The following is a 23,529-nucleotide window of genomic DNA, read 5'->3' as shown; positions in this document are numbered from 1 at the left end:
GCTTCTGGTATTTTGCAAACAAATCCCTTTTTCAAATAAGCATGCTGTACACAGTCAGGCATGCAGACTGGAGCTGACTGTGATACAGTAGAGGGTCTTCTTTGATCACTGAAGGCTTCACTATCTACACGCACATGTGTGTTGGAGAGACTTCCTCACCACTGGCTGAGAGAAGAGGGTTAGCAGGCAGAGAGGGAGGAGGAAAAAACCCAACAGTCTCCATCACAAGGGACGCTATTAAGCCTTCAATATCTGCCTCTAAGAACAATTCAGCCTGCTCTTCCTGTTAACTAAGATTTTGTGTCTCCAGTACTAGCAAATGAATGAATTATTAATGATTCTGGTTTGTTTGTTACCTTCAGCTGAGGCAGACACTGGATTTGGATTTTCAGATTTATTTAAAAAAAAAAAAAAAAAATTAAGTCATGGTGGCAAATAATGTGGTTTACAGGGCACTCGGTCACACGGATAATGCAATATTGATAGTGTTACAAGGGTCAGGGACAATCATGATGAATCATATTACCATGGTCCCAGAACATTAAAATGAAATGGTGTTTCTGTTCAGTTGCCCATGTAAAAACCGCTGCAGGGGTCGACAGCTCATCTTAAATATGCAACGCTTGGCTTTACAGGAAAATGCCATTAGATTACGGTGAATTCTCTTTAGTATAGGAGGAAAAAAGGGTTTTCGATGCTATATATGGTAACGTCTTTTGTGCAAAGTATGCAATCTAACATCTGAATAAAATGAGTCCAATGATACTGTTTAAAAACGGCATTACTCTCTTCTAACTGATGATTTTAATATTTACCTATGTAAATGAACACATCATGCTCTGTGTGCCGTTAGGATTATGCGGTGACTCAGCCACTTAGATAATGAGTAGAACACTGAATTCAGAATCACACACAAAAAAATATGAATCACGGATGAAAATAAATGTAGATAATTGTTATTATATTCACTCACACACAAAGATCAATAACGGAGTTAACTTTAACTGATAGAAAACTTAAGAGACCTAAGGGCTGGTTTCCTGGGCAGGGGGTAAATTAAACTATTCTAAGGCTTTAATCTAGAAATGTCAATCTTAGTGGTTTTCCTAATACATCTTAAAATGTAGTTCTACAGAATAGAGCTGCCTGGGATAGCTCAAACTTTATCCCAGGACTTAAAATGTCCTGAAGCACATGGCTTCAATCTCAATTAGGAGGAAAAAATCTGAGCAATGAGTATTGTTTGTTTTTTTTACTCAAAAACACTGATAACAATATGAGCCTTATAAATCAAATAGTCCATACATGACATGAGTCTGGGTAGGAATATAGAACATTGAGAGATGTGAAAATGACCAAATTTAAAATCTGCAGGTTTCATTTGGCAAGTCCTTGGCAAAAAAAAAAAGTATTACAAGATAAAAATTACAATTGGGGGGGAAAAGATAATAAGATGGAAAAAATAAGGAAGGAAAAGGAGGAAAGAAATTTCATATTTTACAGACTCAAGACAGGAGAGATCCAATATCACCAGGTAATAAAGGAGAAGAACACCAAACAGACCTCCACATACACAGAGCAAAATTATCAGATGAAGATATGTTTACCAAACAAATGCACAGGGGAGAAAAATTTAATACAGAAAAGATTTAGGTCAAGGTTATGGGAAAAGGATTTGCTAATGAACTGATATGATTAAACTTTGGGGAGAGCTCAAGGGAAATAAAGGGTAATCAATACAAACTCCTTTCCATGTGTCGTGCAACCGGTGTGCAGGAAGAGTAAAGTGTTAAACAGTGAAAGATGCTGACCGAGCACTAAGCGTTGCACACCGTCTGTGCATTATGAGGGTATGCTTTTGGAATATACAAAAGCATGTACGGCCTGGTAAAGCTGGATTCATCTGAATAAGCAGTGCAGCTTAAAGCGTTACAGCAGGTATTTGTTATCATAGGATTTCAGCAGTGAGGAGGTGGCGGAGGCTTGAAATTCGTTACTACAGACCTACATTTACGATACATTATTAACACACACAATATAACTGACCTGGAATCGCAGCCTGCCCATGAATTAACAACTGCAATAGCATCTTAACAGGATTGTTATCTTTCCATTGATTGACTCGGTACAACACAAAAGTATGGGATATCACATCCCTGCGTTTTCTGGCTGAAGAAACCTTGATGCAAGCCACATATACCACCGGTCATCAAATCACCCCCCAGTTCTTACATTCTTCACCTCGCTAAGAACACCTCTGCAGAGTTGGGCTGGCTTGCTAGAGCAAATTAGCTATGCGTCCTGGCAGCTTAGGTTTAGCTTAACGGCTTCTGTTGGTGTTGGCCTCCACTGTGCAGCGGCTGCATAGGCTGCCTGCGGAGCGCTAATTTTGAGTCTTCCTGTGCAGCGTTTTGGAATGGACACTAAACCGAAGCAAGCAGGGCAGAACTCTTCTGTTCGGCCCCGTCCTCAGGGGTGCGGTTTCTCTTTTCATGACAGTGGATGCCTCATTCTCTGGTCCGGTGCGTGCCCTATCTACCTACATTGATCGCACTCAGAATGTGCATTTATGTTACCATTTGTTTGCCTGCTTCACTAATCCAGCAAGTGGTAGAGCTCTGTCTAAACAGAGGCTGTCCCACTGCATTATGGAAGCTGCCTCATGTGCGTACAGCACCAAGGGTCTCGCTTTGCCCCAGGGGGTGAGAGCACATTCCACCAGGAGAATGTAAGCTGATGTGCTCTTTTTAAACCCCGCGTAGGTGATATTTGTGCTGCAGCTAGTTGGGCATCACTGCACTCTTTTGTTCAGTCCTATCGATTGATGGCTCCTGCTGTCCTTCCCCTGGATCTACCGCACACAAAGGTGCTGGTGGTCCGACTGGAGTACGTTGGTTGTATACATGTCCCATATTTATGTGTTGTCCCGAGTGAATCGACTGAAACGGAACAGTTATATCTATGACTTTGTTCCCTGAAGGAGAGGAACGAGGTACAACACAAGGTTGCCTCGCCGTGCACCTCGGCTTGACTGTGATGGCAGGGGGTATATGTGCAGGCAAGGCCGTGCGCATGTCATCACATGGCCTCCACCTTAAAAGCATGAATAGAGGTTTCTTCAGCCAGGACACGCGGGGGAGTGATATCCCATACTTACGTGTTGTACTTTGTTCTTGTCCTCTCTTTCAGGGAACAGAAGAAACTGTTTCAGCCCTGATATTAAACATTGTAACCAGACATTAAAAATACCATCTTCATGTACTGTATGGGTATTAAGACGTACAAAATCCCACACAGTGTAACCCTAAGCCAAAGGTTGAGGAGATGGGAGCAACGCAAAAGGGCACAATAAATCTGGCCGCAAACTATTAGAAAAGAAATAAGAAAGACTAACTGGTATGTTTATGTTGTGTGAGCAAACAAGTGACCCTCACCTGCATAGCCAAGAGGCACAGATATGCAATTACATGCAAATGGGAGATGTGTCAAAGCAATCAGTGGGAATGAATAAAAATAAAAGCAGCACTTCAAGCACCATCTATTTTTATTGACAATCAAAACGATGGTCCAGCACTACTATTAGGCTGTCTTCTTTTGAACAGGCACGAGGCATGGCTACTTTGCCAAAGGGGGCCCCTGCTGTTATCAATACTAAAAAAATTGAAGGGAGATGACAAACTGAAGCAGGGCCATTTCTGTTGACAAGCTTCTCTAAAACAGGAAATCCTGACATGCTGTAGAAACTAAGCATCAAGCCAGAAAGACTCCATACTGCGCCAGTGACTAGAAACACTGGCTTTTTCTGGGCAGCTGCTAAAGGAAACAGCAGAGCAGACGATAATCTGTGTGTTCTTGGTGAGATGGAGGAAAAATTGCTGGGGCCAGATTGGATTTCTTGTTACTGAATTCTCATCTGCAATCCTCAGCACCACTTCTCCTAGCCCATCTGTGGACAAGTGTCTGATTATTGATGAAAGAAAACAGCTGAAAATGAGAGACGTTTTGGAGTAGGGAGAGAAACAAGCCTCAGGACCTATTTATTCATACTGAGGAATTCATTTTGATCCAGACAGCATCAAGCATCATTTCAGAGAAACTGGCAATAACAGAACTTGATTTTACTAAGTGAATCAGAGCAAATAACTGTGCAATGGCTCTGAAAGGCAGGGTGTGAATACTGAAATAATACCATCTCCGTCCTACAGGCTTTGCATGTAGGGTCTGTGAACAAACTCATAACACTCTGATGGTATTTAATTCCAGAGAGATTTCAGAGCCTCTTCCATCAAGTTAAAAGTCAGGAATAATGAGGCTTCTACAATCAATGAATACAACTGAAGAGTGAGGGAACAGTACACCACTCACTGTGGGCCCTAACACACATCAGGCACCGTGCCAGTCCCAGCCCCGCCAGCAAATATCTGCTTAAATGGCGGCTCTCATCCTGCGCACCGGAAATTCAATTTGTTCCGTAAGACTGGGATGAAAAAGCAATTATTCACAGTCCCCTCTTTTCACAATCTGTTTCTTTAAGATATCTCCCTTCTTCCCCCTGCTAACAAATAAACCTCCAGATTAGTGCTATGTGTGGCTGTTCATAGGGGCAGCCAGTTGAAGCACTAAGATCAGGCCAGCTAAAAAGCCTGTCAATCAGGCTGAAAGATGGAGTCAGGTTCAGCACGAAGAGATATGTACCCCTACGGTCCCCATCATCCCCATGGGATGTGTGTAAAAGCCACTAGATAATGGCTTGATAGTTGGATGTCTCTTCGGAGTGTTGAGGAAAGACGTAAGCACATGTCAGAAGGACACTTCTTTTACACCAATTACACTACACAGAGCGCTGTAAAACCAGCGCCCCCTCCCCAACCATCCGATCAGTGGGAAGTGCTGTCAAGGGGGCCCACTGAGCCGAGGCTCCAATTTACACTTGGGGTATTAGGTGGGACCCTGGCGTGACAGTGCAAAGTACCACGGAGCTGCTTCACATGCTTCCACTTACTTGAACACACCCTGGGACGAGTTGGCAGATCTAGTGGGTCAGAGAGAAGCTCATGTTTGAGTCATGACCTTGTTTCCTTCAGATTTAACTGGAACAACACCTGTTGATTGAACGATGTGAAATTCGTTCTTTCCATTGTAATTGGCTCCCTCCTATGTTCAGAGGGCAAGGATACAAAAGGTCGATAATTGAAAGATGGAAGGGGACGAGCGACAGCGGCGTAACTGTAGCATGAATGAAAAGGAGGGATAAGCTTAAGAAGTTATTCATCTGAGAAGGGCAGTGTGACAGCATCAGCTCCAGAAGAGACCTATGGATCTGGTGAAAGCTTAAGGCTGGTCACCCATGATTGCACTTCCACAACCTCAATACCTTAAATCCCATTCAAAGAAGAGAGAGAGGGAGGGAGAGAGAGAGAGAGAGGTATTTTTTCTGATAGTCCAACGGAATTTGTTTTTGAAATTTCTAATTTTACAAAGACTTTATTCAACTTTTTCTATATTCTACAGTTACACAAAGGTATAAGTTAAAATGTGGGACTTTCCAGGCGTCTAATCTACCTGTTGATTAAATGGGAGGGAGAAAAGTTCAATAGTCTAAAGGCAAGACAATGTAAAAGATTGATTTTAACATCAATTAAAACTGAATGGATGAGGTTGTGCAACTTGTGCATTTAATAGAAACTTTTGTTTTTTTCCCCTTTCTTACTTTGTGAAGCTTACTTGAAACTTGCCTGTTTACGACGTTGCATCAGAGTCAGAGAGGAGTGCTCAATCTGCCAGGGCTGCAAATGGCTGCGTAATATCTCAGACTCAACAATAAACTAGTGTTTTACATCAATAAAACACATATTAAAATGTAAATCAAGTCAGTTCAATTACATTTCGTACATAGCACCAATTCATAGTGCAACATAAAACTTCAAGGAGCTTTATGTTTCACTGTTGCAGAGAAATGTTACAAGTATTTTGCAACAGTGGAAAGGAACAACTCTCCTAACAGGAAGAGAACTCCAGCAGAACCAGGCTAACCGGTTAGTAATCCTGATGCGAAAAGCAGCCATTTTTAAACATCTGCAGTTTTATCAGCCATATGTATGAATACGACCCACAGTGCAATTTCCAACACTGGTCAGAACAAGCCACAGTTTCACTTGCATATAAAAATAAGCACAAACAAGATGGTTCATATAATTCAAAGAGTGACCAATCAAGACAATACAAATGAGGCACAGCTGTTTCCATTACAGAAGGGAGGAGAAAACAAAAAAGCAAGCCTTTCACCCAGACTGTTAACAACAGCATTGCAACAAGTAGCCAAATGAACTTAAATAAGACTGAACAAAAACATATTTTCAACATTTTTGATTATAGTTCATCTTCTCCATAATCAAAATCTAATTATGCACTTTCAAGATGTGACAGTCCACAGCTGGTAGTGTTGGAACTAATACATCTTTGCTTAACATTTATATTTTATAGATTTTCTTAAAATGATCAGAAGTGAAGCCATTTGTATTTACCAAAAAAGGGGCAACCCTATATTTATACCATCTTTATAACACCAGTATTACTTATTATTACAATTAGTAATACAATTAGTAGAAATTCTATAGAATTTCTACTAATTGGATTGGCTACTGCACAATTCATTTTTGGGGGGAATTGTTTAATTTGTTTAAATGTTTTTGCAAGATCCTACAATCTTCTTCCTCTAACAAAGCAACTCAGGTTGGAAACTGTTGAAATCATAACTGGATACATTAAGTGATTAAAATCATAAGAAATGCTCATTTATTAACATTTATTGTGACTACTTCCTCATTACAAAATGTTTGCCTTTGTGTTACCAGAACATTTTTATACAGATCACACTACCTGTTAAATCTGAAATGCTTAACAGTGCACAATGCCAAATCACACCAGCTGTTACATCCTTCATGGTCTGAATCAGAATGATGGCTGTGTAAAATCAACAAGATGGCAATGAGGTGTGGACAGGATTTTAAAAAGCTGAAGTCCTGATGGTTGAAAAAAGTTAGAAAGTGTTTTAGTTCCATTGTGTGTGTGTGTGTGTGTGTGTGTGTGTCTTTTCTCAGCCAATTATTTCAGAATAAGCGAATGCAGACCAGAGGCCAGTGTTTATAAACTTTCAAGTAGATTTCTTTTTTGTTGTATTTTAATTAGAAATACTGAATACAACTGCTGCAGTAATAAAATAAAGTCACAACAGACAGTTGAAGAAAATGTCTCAGTCTGAATCAAACAAGCTTTGAATTATTAAGCTGCCATTTCAGCAACATTTAAGGGTCACTATTTTCTGTTACCGTTTTAGTGTTTAAACGATAGGATGCTTAATAAGTGCTTGGAAAAAAGTATTTTCGAGCTTCTCTAGCACTTCATAAATAAGGTGCTCATAAATACGTGATACTGATCATACTTGATCACACAGATCTATTTAAAAAAATATTTTAACAATATTTTTTCCAAAAAGAATGACAATGTTAAGTAAAACACCATCAAGAATAATGTATCAAACTATGTCGGGCAACTTAAAGATCAAAACATAACCTTTATTCATTTTTCCAGTACAAACGCACACACAGATGTATTTTATTAGGCGTTCACACGACTAGCATTCTTAAACCAGCATTAACAGCTCCACATTAGTAACATGAGCACGTGGCCAATTAACATTAGACCACATCTAATTATCGACCTATGTCAAAGATGATTACACTGATGCTCAATTAAACCGACATCAGTAAAACTGTATTTCCCCATAATGCTTGGACAACATACCCATGGTGACAGCTAGCCTAGCTACAGTGACAAAAGCTCCCCCACCACGTCCTGTAGAATTTACAGGAGGCCACTCTTACAGATTTCGCTCGTTTCAACCATGACCTTGTCTTTTTCATTATCAAACTAACGCTCATTAAACCTGCCACCTCCCAGCATGTTGTCATGTCCCACCCACTGCTCCATCACAAGGCGTATATTTCAAAAACACCAGCAGATCACACTATAGCCAAACACAGAGGCTCCAAGCAGCAGGTGATACTTGAGAGGAGTCGTATTTATTTTATGGAAAAGAAGAGGTTCTCCCCAACTTATTTTCTTTCTTTATCTAAGAGGCAAACCATTCAGTCAGAAAGCATTTCATCACAAAAGCAGTGCAGTTTTAAGCAATTTCGAGCACTTTAGCGAAAATCTATGCACCTTTTAAACCTTGAAAACACCCCAATAAAATTACAGTATTTTCAAGAATGTAAGGAAGCTTAAGTGCATGTGGTGTGCTGCTACACCTGTTATGGTCATAATGCTTTATTTATTTTCTTAAAAAATTAAAAATTCTTACCAAAAGTCGCTGGTGGTCAATTACCACTGGAGGATGGGGAGGTACTGCTTGTGGCTCTTCCTCGGTCCTTTCAGCGGACTCCTTCAACTGCTCTGATGAGCTACTGTTGAATGTCCCCACTTCAAAGACATCAATGAAAAGACAAATGAATAGATTACCAAAGAAATATTAAATATTTAACTGCAATCAAGAGTAACTGAATAAACTAAGCAAACTAACTAAATTGATGCAGTTTTGTTCTTCTCATTCAAATGCTATTCAAAGAAAAATACATTTAAAATGTCATGGCTACAGGTCCAATGCAATTATACAACAGAAAAACAAATTATCTGCAGCTACGATCAGCTTTAAAGTGTACAATATCTCGCATCTGGCTCAGTGTTTAATGAGATGGGGGTGGAGTAGCTTAGTTTTTCTATTGGTTCAGGAGCCACAATTCGTGTTCTGTTGTCCGATCATGTCATCCTCTGATGGCTTCTTCATATTTTATCAGCACCATTACCTCAGCCTTCCAGCTGGCCTCATCATAAGCCAAACCACAGGCCCATAATCAAACAAAAACTTATTGCTCGTCTCTGACTTGAACACAACATCCCAGTAGAAAGGGCATAAGGCTTCATGGCAAAGAAACTAAATATATTGGAGCAAAGGAAAAGGCAGCCACTGCTGAAAATCCAAAAATTGAAAACCATCCAAAGATGCATATCAGGAGGTGTAACATATCCATATAACTTTCAAGCCCATGGCATTTTGCTATGAAATGCATCCAAGCCAAGAATAGTATTTATAAATGCTAATGCTACTTAAGTTTCACCACTGAGTCTTACATCCTATTTTAAACCAAGCATAAATCAGAAAACTGGATGATAATAACAGTAATTTATCATAGATAAGTGCTAGGCAACCCACTGGCTGAATGTCTAAAAACTCACAGATGTTTGTTAACTTTGCATAAAAACATATTTAGAATTTAAAAATTAGCAAGTCAAATTAAGAGATCAGAACAAGTAGCCCTGACATTGCATCTCTCTCTTTTTAACTCATCGCATATATTTGGATTTTGAAAGTGTGTGAAAGCATTAATAGTGAAAAGCGTGTACTGCAAGCAAAAGCTCTACGTTTGTGTTAACCAATATTAATGCTGGAACATAACTAAGACTGGCATTTTACCTTCTTTGTTATGATCTTCCTCAACAGTTTCCGTTACTGCCACTCCATCCTGAGGATGCTGCTCCTGAGTTGGTTTGCTCTCATTTTTGTCTTTGTGCTCATCCTGTTCAGCTCTATTAGAGCCCTCAGCCGTGCTCTGAGGAGTCCTTGTCTCTGCCTCACTGCTCCCCTTGAGGCTCTGCAAGTCAAGGCTGTCCATTGACTCATTTCCATTCACACAGTCCACTTGTGAAACCAGGAGAACCTCTGTGTGCTTAGGCTGGTCCTCAGCATCTGAAGACACCGACATTTCAATCAAAGGCTGGAAGTCAGCCCGACTGGCCTCGCTATCCCCATCTGTGTTGGGCTGAGAACTACCACCAAGGCAATGTGGTTCGGTGTGTTTCCCTGTGATCTCAGGCTCTGCTTCTTTAGCTGCAGGCTCCTCAACCTTAGGCATTGGCGCCTCTCTGGCTTCGCTAGCATCTGGAGGTTTATCGGGAGCTGCAACAGGGGGTTCGTTGGAGCTTTCTTCTTCTGTGGAGGGGGCATGTGGATGATGGCCATTGGGTTGGGGACCTGTAATATCGCAAGATGATTCCTCATCCTGTGTTAAACAGGAGTCGCTGGGCCCTGCCGCTTCCACCTCTGCTTCAGGCTCCTCCTCTTCCTCCTCTGTCCCTTTCTTGTAGTTCTTCTTTTTCCGTATGATGCCCCGCCCCCACGATGGCCTCCTCCGAACCTTCCGCTTTACATAATCTGTGAGGAAAAGGGGAAAGGAAAAGAGAGAAGATGGAACAATATTAATTTAAACAAAATATTCACAAGGCTAGCATTTTTTGTTTTAACAGAAATCTTGCATTTTGGACAGATAACTCAAAACAACACACCTCCACAACGACTAATGCTTAGAAAAATCCATTTCTCATACTGTAAATTTTATACAAACCATCTCTCCTTGCCCACATAGAGTCATAGCATGTATTACAAGTTCACTGCATTTAAATCTGGACATTTGGCCTTCCTCAAAGGGTAATAAGCAGCGGGTGACATAGATCACAGAGAAGAACCAGACAGAGACAGCAGTCCTGCTATATCATGGATGTTAGACACTAATGACAACAGATGGTGCTTGGGGTTTTGAGAGGAAAGAGCAAACCAAAGCCTGATCTTTGAAAGTGCAGTTAAAGTGTCACAGCAAGCCAACAAGGATGCTAAATGCAGTAAAACTTCAAGGCATTTGCCTTCATTTGCTGCTTTACAGAGCAGACACAAACCACAGCAACAAAGTCAGAGTGAAGGACAGATACAGAAAGACTGTGAAAGAAAAACAAAACAAAACACACATACGACTCCATCACAAGTCAGTTTTTTAGACATTACCATAAGTGGCTGAGACACACAGACTCTAACCCCAAAGAAACAAGTTGTTCCCAAGTTTAAAAAAAATAAATAAATAAATAAAAATCTGCTCAGAAATATTACTCACGTTGCAGGAAGCTAGACCTGCTTACACAGCCACACTCAACATTATGGGTACATGTCTTGCTTAAGACATGTAAAGTAAACTCATAAAGTAAAAACATATATTAGGGCTATTGTAACAATAAGGTTAGGCACATATTAATTATGGTTAAGGGCTCCAGTTCAAGTCCATGAAATCTACTCTAAAGTCATGAATATAAGACCACATGTCTACATGAGCTGAGCTGTGATTTGGACTGTTAGTTCACTGTGGACTCTCTAATATTCATAAACTACTAGGCTTTATAATTCTGTAGAGGGTCATTGGATGATCTAAATCGGCCAAATTGGGATTTTATGCAGAATCAATAACATATGTAAGCTTGGTTCTCAAAGGACTTAAGGATCACAGCTCCTTAAAATTATTAGGCAGAGATCACACTGTACTGCACATACTGAGTAAAGCGTTTCGCCTGAATACTCCTGCTCCCCACAAAGATATGAATAGGCACACACTGAAAGGAAATCAGGATATGCCTGCATGCTGTCTGTCAAATTTCAAATCTCACATTCCTCTCTCCCCTCCAGTGCTTTTAGCCAGGTTTCATCTTTCCACTCTAAAGGTGAGATGTGGTTATGCACACAGTATATGTACATTATGTTAAGTACCTGTCCATAATGAGAACAGAAGAGCAATGACAACTATTGCACCAACCGAAAGCTATATTTGGTCTCCCAGAAATAGACAACACAAAGAGGATAATTAGTCAACCAGTGCTTGCTGATGGGACTCATCTTTGGTAATGGTGTTCTCTAGTGACCCTCTTAATGACCAGTCACGAAACTGCTGTCAGCCACAACCAGCACAGGAGACAGCTCAGAAAGGAATAAAGTACACTTCATGCCAGATAATGTATTACAATTATTGCAGCAAACAGCTATTTACACAAGACTATTCTTCAGCTGTGTTTAGAAATCCATAGCATACTTGTATGTCGTTCCACAGATTTTAATCACGTACATATACCTTACAAAAACAACGCATGATTCTGCATCTGGAGGGCTGAAGCAATAAAGCATGCAGCATTATAATTTTATCTAGACCTCCTCTGTGGCATCACTTTACATTATTGTCTTTCTCCTGTCAGTAACAATTAAATTCTCATGTTGCATCTGAAGAATAAGAAGTGAAATCCATCTGTCCCTGGTTATTTAAACTCACACTGGTATCCACGTAAGTGCTGCCTTGAATTCTTTAATTTTTTACTGCTTTCACCATTTATTAAGTGTCCATCCATTCAGCAGGCTAGGTATGCGTCACATTGGGGGACTAATCCCATTCAATATCCAGAACTAGTAGCATTTTTCATGCACAGTAAGCGCAGACCTTCTGATCTTATATAAAAATATTCCAAAAATAAGTGGAAAGAACTGCGATTTAAGACACTTTAATATAGTAATGTAGGAGCCACCTTTCCCATTAGCGGAGGACTGCAGAACTAGGGACAATATGAGCCAGAGTTCATACTACCACCACAAAACAACACTGTGCCATTGTGCCCACAGTTTGCCATAAAGCCACTCTCATGCAGGTGCAGGGGCTGCAGTCTGAGCTAGATTTAAGGTGGAATGCACCTTTCATTTTTGGTTCCTCCTGATCTGATCTGAAAAGAGATGACAGCTGGAGGGTACGCTATGGAGCAGGCGCACAGTTCTATTCTTCAGACTTGACTGGCACTCAGAATAGTTTCTTTGTTATAAGAGGAAGGGCCAGGGAAGGACAAAGAGAGCAACAAAGAAGAAATAATCTGGATAAACATTGGATTCTGTAAGCAGATATTTCACATTAGCAACAATGTGTGTGCGCACTTTTCATCTGGTCATAATGATCACTTTTGACCACTTTTTTAAACCTTCCAGATATACAACCCCAATTCTGAAAAAGTTGTGTAAAATTATTCACAACAGAACATAGAAAACATATCAAATATTAGAACTAAAATATTAATGCCTTTTGAATTTAATGGCAGCAAAACATCTCCACAAACTTTGAATAAGGGCAACGAAATGCTAAAAAAAAAAACAGTAAGGGGCACAAAATAAAACAGCTGGAGAAACATTTTGGGACTAACTAGGTTAAGTGGCAACAGGTCAGTAGCATGATTGGTTACCATAAGAGCATCTTACAGAGACTGAGTTTCTCAGGAGTAAAGATGGGCATATGTTCACAAATCTGCAAAAACTGTGACTACAAATTGTGCAACAATTTCAGAATAATGTTCCACGATGCAAAGTTGGCCTCACGATGTAAAGTTCCATAAATAATGTGATTAAATGAGTCTGATAATCTGGAGAAATCTGTGTGCGCAAGGGACAAGGCCAAAAAGCAATACTGATCTTTGGGCCCTGAGGTGGCACTGCATCAAAACAAACAAACCCTAGCATGATTCTGGGAGCCTTTTTAGCTCAGTGTTGAAATTGTGACTCATATGTCATAAGGCTAATTCAAAGATGGTGCATAAAACTTCCTCTGGTCTTTTCTCCACTGTCCCACCAAGAGAAAGGCTAAAAGCCCCAAAGCAAGACCACATACTGCATCTAATCCAACATCATGGTAGCATAATAGAAGAGTCCTGGTGCTGAACAGGCCTGAGTGCTGTTTGGGCCATTCAATAGACCAAAAATGACACAGGACTGTTGAGCAGCTAAAATTTTATATCTTAATTTTTCCAGTTCCCAGATGTTTACAGTCTGTTAAAAGAAGAGGGGTTGCTGTACAGTGGTAAACATGGCCAAGTCTCGATGTTTTTATGATGTGTTGCTGCCATAAATGACCTAATGTTTTCTTAAAATGGTATATATTGTCAGTTCAAAACATGTTTTCTATGTTCATGGGTATGGGTATGTGAGATTTCCAAATCACTGCATTCTGTTTTTATTTTCATTTTTACGCAGCTGCCCAACTTTTCAGAATTAGGTTGCTGGTAAAAACGTAGCACCATCACCTTGCCAAGTCCAGCGATTAGTCACAGCATCACTCTTTTCAATTTCAGCTGAGAAAATATTGCTTTCTTACCTAAACTTTTACCTTGGTGCGTGCATTTTTGTTTTTGTTTTGTTTTGTGTTTTTTAAAACACAGCGGCTTCATATTAAGTGGCTAATTTTCTGCTGACCCTTCATTTCCCTGGGTGCATACATCCCACAGTGTCTGTCTACTGTCACATAAACCAAAACAAACAAATAAAAGTTCAGTACAAGAGGTCTTACTGAGGTCAGCTATCACCATTCAAGATATGAAGCATCCTACTGAGAGAAGAGAAGGTGAGTCGGAATGGCAGCAGATGACTCGTCATTGTGAGCTCTTAAATAATGCATGAAAATCGTTAGAGCATGAAGAGCCAACCACAGAGGGGAGATATGCTGATGGGGGCGGGGAGACGGGAAGACGAAGGGAAAGAGAACCAGAGCACTTTGTAATAATTAAAAGTGTCTAACCCATCCACGGTGCATGTACGGGTCCACACACACACTCGCACACATTTTGAAAGCAGAAGCCCCAGGAGACTGCTATCCAAGCTGCCATGCAAGCAAGTATTAAATAAATAAATCAGTTCAGTGACACCAATGAGAAAAAAAAAAAAAATCAGCAGCATACTCTGGCAATGCCTTTGGGAAAAACTGTGAATCAATGTTTCTGATACACTGTAATTGGATCACCACTCTTAAGTCACATCCAAACCCATTTCAGACTTCCTTTCCATTAATCAGATGTCATCTGAATTATAAACCTTATAATATATGGACATAGCTTTAGGATCTGAAAAGTAAACCAATGCTGAGGTACTTTAAAGCAGCATTCTTCGTAATGGCCACCAGGGATCGGTGCCTCGGGTTCCCAAGAAAAACCTTTCAATTGCTAGTTTTAGGTCTCATATTATGTACACAATGCTCATCTTATAAATAATGGGTCCTATTAGAGTTGGGGGGGGAAATCAGAAAGAGACTTCACAAACCAATGGGCTGCTGTCTCTGTGGCCTGTCTTTTTATATAAAGGCTATAAATGTGAATGTGTCCGATTTACGTCTGATCGAGTACCTTGCTCAATTTACTTAAAAGTGAGTAAACTCATCCAGTAAATGTTACTAGCAGCATTAGCACAATAGACCCAGTAAATACCCCAAAGCCTTGTCATTATTGTCCAGATCATACAGTTTATAGTCTCTCCGAAGAACCACATACCATTAGCATTATGAAATGTGGTGTACATATACTATTCATTAGTTTTATTCTCTCGTGATACACTAGCCCATAAAGTGTATCCACCTCAGAAAGGCTGCATATACTAGGAATATGGATTCAATGCCACATTATCAGTGCTAAGTCATACTTACTGAATACCTTTAAGCTAGTGAAACAAAATCAAGGTAATCAATCCATTCAACTACTATTAATTCTTAATCAGTTCTTGGCCTACATAATCCAAAACCCATTGGGCTGATTAATGTTAAAGTTTTAAGAAAGGAAAGTTTCTTAAATTAAATGTTCAACATTTTATGAGAATAATATATTTTATCTTTGTTGCTAATGCTTAACAGGAGTCCTTGTGGGCAACAGTAAACACCGGGTTATTTTCACTGGGCGCCGGTTTACAGGATGCGCCACAAAACCACAGTCCACTGTTCATTTTAGACATTGGCTGTATTACTTGTTTAACATCTGAAAAACTAACATACAACGCTAATTAATTAAAAAGTAAAAGGATAGGGATTTCTGTGCTTGATGCCTACTTTGTTAGGGACGAGTAACTTTCAAGTCTTTATAAGCTGCTAAGCTGAAAAGAAAGAAAGACTGATCTTATTTTACTTCAGTTGTATCCATCAAATTCATAGTTTATAAATTAGTTTCTTTACTTTGGTGAGGAAGGATAACTGAAGTCTTTTCTCATCTTCTCCCTAAGTGTAAAACTTATTTTAAAATGCATAAACTCAGACACACAATACATATGACAATTCTTCCCAATATCCTTTAAGAAGCAGAAATGCTGCTCTACATCGTACTGCAATGTTCTCTCACTGTGACCCCTTCACACATCAGCTGACAAACACTGTGCATTTACAAATGGCCAAAAAAAATGATCTCACTTCCTCAATACAACAATGCCAAAGAAGAAAAGAGGAAGAATTACACTGTAAAGCTTAAACTTTTCACTGCTGATCGAATATATCCCAGACATGAGTTATTACGCTCAGTGATGTAAAGGACAATGAAGCTGCTACAATTACTGAGTTTAAAAGCTACAATCATGACACATACCATAATTAAGCACCATGAAGTGATGAGCACTTCACAGAATAACATCAGTTGAACACAGACATAAAACTAAACTGTGGCAGACAGTGCATATAAAAATGGTTCTCTGGTTTGATCCATAAAATCCTTTTTGTCATTAGGTCGTTAGTTCAGAAAAATAGCCAAGAGACTGCTAATGTCTGCACTTTATATATTTGCAGAATTCACTGTGTCTCTCTCTTTTTAAAAAAATATGAGATACAGCTTTTAACACTCTACATACTTAATTAATGATTAATTTGTAAGTGTCATCACCACTGTAAGCATTGCTGCCTTTTTAATTAGACGTACATTTCACAAACAATTTGAGGCCCTGTCGAAATTGTAGATAAATTTCACGTCCATTAATTTTCTGAGCAGCACTGGTCTGAGGAGTTTCCCTGGTCCACTCGACACAAGTATGTTTCTCTCCCGACCTGGACAGATGTACTGTTGTTTACTAACCCATTTACCTCCTTCCTGCTGAATGTGTGTGAACTATTTAAGTGTGTGTGTGTGTGTGTGTGTGTGTGTGTGTGTGTGTGTGTGTGTGTGTGTGTGTGTGTGTAAGGGCGTGGAGTGTGTGTTTCCATGGCAATGAACAAAATTTTCCTTGCCTACAGAGAAAGCTTGCTCTGTAATTTTATTCTATGAATTTGCATGTGGGACAGCAGGCCAACACAGCGGTGCATTCATGCAGGGAAATATATTACAAAATTATGGGACTAAGGGAAACGAGCTCCCAAGAAAATATGTGAATATACAGATGGTTTTGTTTCTGTGTTTACATGTGTTATTTAATAACCACATAGGATTTGTGTGCGTGTTAGTCACAGCAGAATCCAATTGAGTCAAGCTATTGAATGTAAGGTCAATTTACTGCAGCTCTCGAGAAATGAAGACAAGGCACTGATATTAGACTTCCAGATTTAAGAGATTACAAAAACAACCAGAATATGAGCGTGTGACTCTGGTGATATAAGGACACGTTGTGAATAAGGGGGGGAAGTTGAGAAAAGGCAAATCACCACTAGTAAACTTTATGACTTACATATAGTATAGGCTACTCACAAAATTTAAAGACACACTTCTATTACTTAGGATGTCTCTCGAAAAAAGTTATTCCATAACAAATCAATACTTGTGTTTTCCAGAAATCAAAAGCATATGTGGTACTCTACCACTCTGAGCAGCATAAAACAAATATTTGTTATGGTCAGTGCTCTGGATGAAAAGGTATTATAATTGTGTGCTTGTGAGGAGCTAGAAATTTATGACATTACCTTTGCGATGCACTGTTTCATTTCCAGACTCTGTGCACCTTCCTTCATACATGTAGTACGCAGGCAGCCATGAGTTCGCTGCAAGCATGGGTATAGGGTATTACATGCCCACTGTTTCCTTTGTCCACATTTATTTTCCACCTGCATCCACATCTGAATTAAAAATATGACGGTCCAAAAAGAAAAAAACAAAAAGCACCACGACAGGAACGGATCAGCTTCCAACTCAGCTTTTTGTCAACCCAGGTCACTGGAATCGACTGAAGTTGGGGCCTCAATTGAGTAACATTAATGAAGTATCGACCAGTCCAGCTCTGATCACTCAAGACAGAGGGGGAGGAGCTTGGAGTTAAGAGCTGTGACCCAAACTTAAAAGTTTAAAAGACTTTCTACACACATGCTGTCCAAGTAAACAGTAAACACCATGCCACTCAAAGTCTACAGATTATTCACTTAAAATGCACAAGATTTTTACTTTAAAATTATCCCCAGGTGTCCTTTAAAACTATTAGAACATGCTTAAATGTCACCACCTTTTTTCTAAAAAGAAGCATAATTGTAATTCAGATGGATTGGCGACATTGTTCTAAACTCTAGCAACAAGCTCTTATTCTTGAAAAACTATTTTCCCAGCTGCATCCCTCTCTGGGGATTGCAGCCATTTCTAAATCATTCAACTGAGTAGTAATTAAAGCAATACAAAAGCTGCATATCCCCTGCCCTGACTGCAGAACAAACTCCAGTTCATTGCTTCCTGATAACTTAAACCAAATTAATGAATTAAATGTTGTTTTTACAGAGGCAAACATAAAAAAGGGAAAACCATATTAGGAAATGTCAAAAAAAAAGTTGCATCAAGAGAAGCTCCTGTTTAAAGGGTTGTTTCAAATGCAAATCACGAGGATGTATAAGTAAAAAGGTTTTTAATATGATGCCTTCACTCATTTGAATCAGCAATACCAGTGGGGCAAATGGCAAATGAAAAATGCTCTGTATAGAATATATTAGGTGCAGACGTGATACACACAGGTGCAGTTTGCACCAATTATTGATCCTTATGGACATGAGAAAAAACTCAAAATTATATGGTGTGTTCCTCATGGGTTCATAAATGCGGATATAATTTTGCTCACTCAAATGAATGCATGCGATAAACTGACTTATAACTCTCAAACGCCTCAAGGCCATTTAAGCTCAGCTTCGTACAAACACTGACTGACGCCAGTCTGAGACAGACTCTTTGATTTCCTTTAGCTGTGCTTCCACTTTTACATATACATTCCAACAGCAGGACTTCATGTATGAAATCATATACAAAAACACTTTAATCACAACTGTTTTAAATAAAGAAAAACACAAAATTTTTACTTATTTTTCAGGTTGCAAGCTATGATGCAACAGCACGTAGCAGCAGCAGCAGCATGTACCATATATGCTTCAAGTAGGAGACAGGAGAATATGCAGACGAATGAGTGAAGAGAAAACACGAGATGACAAATAAAACGCTGGAGGAGACAAAAGAGAAAGTTCATCGTGGGACGCACGGCCTCGGGGTCTCCAAGTCATGAAAGGAAGCCGGCTGTTAGTTTATCAACTGATGTGACACTTTGCACTGACACTTAATGAAATGTCCGGATCAATAAATGATCCGCTCCTTGCTTCTTGAAATTAAGGAGATCAGTCACTTCCCTCTATTGCTGTGTCGCTACCTTCCCATTTCACACATTCACCCACCACACCTCCACCTCAGGCTGTGCCACTACTCTTGGTTAAAAAATAAAACAGTTTTATTGCCAAAAGTCTCTTTATGCCACTTTTCTGAACTTTAAACAAAGCAACAGTACGTGAAGCTTAGCACGAAGACGCAGGGATATGCAGGTAGCCTGGCTCTGCCAGTAGGAAACCGCTTCTGTTTAGCACAATTAAAGCTACACTGGCAAATAATTTCTACCATTTAACACAACCAATACACAATAAAAAAAGGTTGAAAGCTTCCTTTCTTGCTATTGTGTTGGCTGGAGCAATGACCTGAGGGAGTATCCTGGCAAGTTCAGTGATGGTGAAAGGGGTTAACCAGGGGTTAATTTTCTTCTAAGTGCAGCACACTGATTTTATGAAGTCACAATAGAAAACACACAAACACACGCGCTCACACAAAGAGCACCTCCATCTGCAACGCCAGCAAGCATCACTGTAAACTAAAAGCACTCACTTTAATGGGTAAGATTATTCACCAACACCCTGCTTTAGCACAATGCCAGAAAGAAACATACATATTTCAACCTAATAAAATGGAGGCCATATAATACAGCAAATTATAATCTACTTTTTGTATTCACTTTCACAGCTACACTCTTGATTGTTCTCATATTGTAAACCAAAGACCCCCCCCCACCCACACACACCTTTTCCTTCCTTTTGCCCCTCCCTGAAATCTCTGGATCACTCACTCTTTGTTCATTTGCAGCATAGATGCCTCAAAAAAAAAAAAAAAGACAGCCTTCGGTCAATAAGCTCTATAGTGAAAGATAAACTCACAGGGTTTCCATAAGTGAACCCGAGGAAGGATTATTAACAATTGCCTGCAGCTTCCTTTGTCTGTAGGTTTCTCGCTCAGTCTGCTTTCTGTTGGGACAGCTGGATGTTAGCTGCGCTTCTCTGTTGCTCTTCCCGTGACTACTATACAGGTCTCACGAGACAACCAGGTCCACCGTTGCCTGGGGCTCTCTTCACCCCTGCTTGTACCTGTAAACTTACCACGTAGGAGGCAGACCACCAGTTCGCCACCTGTTAGTCTGAGCCTTAACAGAATTCCCTGTGTTGCACACTCTCCTCCATTCTTCAATTTGTTTTTCATTTCTATTATATTTAAAGATTAGGGAACCCTCCAGTAAAAAGGCATGCTTTAAGTTCAATAACTATATGAAGTATAAATGGAAGAAAAATCATTTCATTAATAACATGCTAGTCACCAAAATTGGGATCATGATTTTTGCTATATTCGAGCAGCCTTAAATAAAATGTAACGTGCAACAAATAGCTTCTTTTGTGTCAGACCTTGCCACCCAGTAATGCTACTGCATATTAGTAGTATTACAAAGAGTAAATTCAGCCAAAGAAAGAAGAACTGAGAAAATAATTCAGTCAGAGCATCAATCTTTTCCTGTCCTTCTCCTCTCTGCTGCTCAGTAAATGGCCAGTGGGATAACAGTGCCTGTGGTGCCCTCTTCACAGAAGACAGATATGCCCTCACGCACCAGCAGCTCCAAGAACTATTGAAGATGTCAGCCTACGCACACATGCACATACAAAGCAGGTCATGAAAGCCTTCTGGGGAAAAAGGTCTGTCGCCTGCAGCAATAACATGCATACACACATGTTGTAAGTCAGGAGTGGGAGGGGGTGGAGAGATCTGCACCGGTTGACTCATTTTGACTGATTTGCAAGTAACAGCACTCCTCTTGGAGTGGAGAAAGTATGATCATGCACCTGGCAGAAGTCTTTTGACAAGGGCAGTAATGTTCAACAGCCAGCTATAGTGTAAAATAAAACACCGTGAAGAAAACGGGAACACTATACTCTCCAGAGATCTGTGTTAGAGCAGGAGGTGGGTGCCAGTAACATAATGTAGAATTTAAGTTTTAATCTATTTATCGTCTGTAAACACTTCTACAGTTTCACTTGGCATGCACGTTGTTTTGCTACATATTAAAATGGTGACACGTCTGCGGAGCCCTGCGAACTTTCACAGGTAAATTAAAATAACTTGTCATACAGTCCATGTGTCTTACATGGAAATTACCGGTTAGATTACTCTGGGATATAATGCCACAGCTAGAATCAAAATCAGAATCAGAACTGTTGAGCAGGTTTACAACATTAGGAAATTGCTGCAGCACTTAGTGCAAAACATACTAGGCCTAGTTTCATTTTACTGTCCGTCTGACAAAAGCCAAGATCAGGAGGCATTTCACATTCACAGTGAGGGATAGCCATTGCACTCTGCTGAAAGTCTTACACGTGCTAAATTGATTAGATTAGATACCAATTAGATACCCTGTGAGTCTGTTAAAGGATTCTGGTTGTCACAGCTGTATGATAATAAGACTTGGCAGAAAGGAATATTAAATTAACCGATGTTTACACTGAGATTCTTTTCCTCCACACAGACACCTTTCTGTATGCCGTTTTCCTTTCACGATTCAACAGCCATTTATTAAACTTAGACCATCTGAATCCAGGTAATCATCTTAATATAAAATATGACATGTGACTGCAGATTCCTGCCACATATTGCTACAGCATTATTTGGTCTGTTCGTGCCGTTGGCTGTGAAATAAAAATGATATGACGCTCTTATAAGGTGTAATAAGACGCAGAAATACAAAAATTGGTCATTTTTGCCATTGCTAGGTTGCTAGGTAACATGTGGCTATTATATCATTTCTAATTCAGCTTTTGTGAAAATAAAAAGAGACGTTACTGTCATTACAACGGGATGCTTTCGATGGTGTTTTAGGTGCATAAAGGCAAAAAGCAGGTCATTTTAACCTGTTACCAGGTGGCTGCCAGGCAACGGGATAACAATTTATCATGCACATTTAAAAAATATTTTTACCTTTTTCTTTTAATGACTTTTGTTCACTCTTGTTTTGTTTTTTTCCCATCTCCCTGATCACTAGAAAACAATGGGGAATATGGGAAGAGGCTGATTGCCTCCCCTCAAAAGTCTATCAAGAAAAACACTGCATTTAATTGTAGATACCTTGGCTAAATTTCCTTGAACAGAGTTAAAGCTCCAAAATGACACTTCAATCACATTTTGATTGCTTCATTTTCAAGTCTCCTGGTGGTGGTGGTGGTGAGGGAGGTACTGTAGAGAAGTTATGAAAATTGTGTCACTGACCAAATATTTAAAGACCTGACTTCAAAATGGAAATAGCTCAAGGTCTGTGAATATAGCAATTTACACTCCCTTGTCCCTAACAAAGACAAAATGCAGTGATGAATAAAATAAGTGAAAGTAGGGCTGGGCCATATCATACCGTTCACGGTAATACCGGTATGTATGTCTTGAGTGGTGTGGAACTGGTTTAGCTTTCGTCCGTCAGATACACAACAAAGCACTATTTTTGGTAGAGCATACTTGCCCAGAGTAATTGGCATTTCATGTGAAACATACAATGGTCAACTCGCTGTAAAAAAAGTCGATCGAATTTGGATGGAAAAGTCTAATCCATTTTCTTTACTATAGCTTTTTTGATCTTTGATTTTTTGATTTTGATATACAAAACTACAACCATTCTGGATCAGGTGCTTTAACTGTAGAGGACATACTTGGAAACAAGCATGCCTAAAAAAAACAAAAACAAACTATGGGCCCACATGGACTGCTTATAAGTCAAAACATGGGTAAAATTCCTGATTTCTATAAAAGTATGAACATTAAAATGCGGCTAGTGATTATTAAAAATCGTTATTTCCTTCTCTTTTGCTGAAAAGGTGACGTATATGGAGAGAGAAAAGTGCATCTGATCTCCGGGTTTAATGGAGATGTGGTGATTAGCCTAGACGTGATTGTAGGACTAAACTGATGTAATTAAAAACCTTGTCACCACACATTTCTATTCTTATGATGGTCTAATGTGACTCTGCTTTTAAAGAGTCCCCAGAGATGTGAGCATGGATATGTGAGTTTATATGAAGGAAAGTTAATCTTCACCAAAGAGATTAGCTTCTCTATTGTAGGCGGGGGGGAAAAGGTGTCGGTATCATTACCAATAACCGCTGAAGCCAAAGGATTAAAACCACTCGAGTGAAAATTTGTAAAGCGTGTTTGAACAAAATACTCAATAAGAATTGTAGAAAAAGGTTGTTAGCGTGCTGTCCAAACCAAGCCAAACATTATGAAAAAAGCAGGATGTTAATAGGAACACTGATA

The 23,529-nt window shown here is 39.6% G+C and overlaps 1 protein-coding gene across 2 annotated transcripts in view; it reads right to left on the bottom strand.

Annotated features, from left to right (window-relative positions):
• Positions 1–23,529, bottom strand: part of atad2b (ATPase family AAA domain containing 2B) — a 65,933-nt gene that overhangs the window by 12,834 nt on the left and 29,570 nt on the right. For both annotated transcript variants that reach the window (XM_040017091.1, XM_040017092.1), the window contains exons 25-26: positions 9,533–10,270; positions 8,363–8,481 (exon numbers count right to left, since the gene is read on the bottom strand). In XM_040017091.1, coding sequence (XP_039873025.1) covers positions 8,363–8,481; positions 9,533–10,270 — 857 coding nt within the window. The remainder of the gene's footprint in view (positions 1–8,362; positions 8,482–9,532; positions 10,271–23,529) is intronic.

The sequence above is a fragment of the Simochromis diagramma genome, unplaced genomic scaffold (genome assembly GCF_900408965.1).
Source record: "Simochromis diagramma unplaced genomic scaffold, fSimDia1.1 OVJJ01000802.1, whole genome shotgun sequence".
Classification (NCBI taxonomy): Eukaryota; Metazoa; Chordata; class Actinopteri; order Cichliformes; family Cichlidae; genus Simochromis; species Simochromis diagramma.
This window is presented reverse-complemented; position numbering and strand designations above follow the sequence as displayed.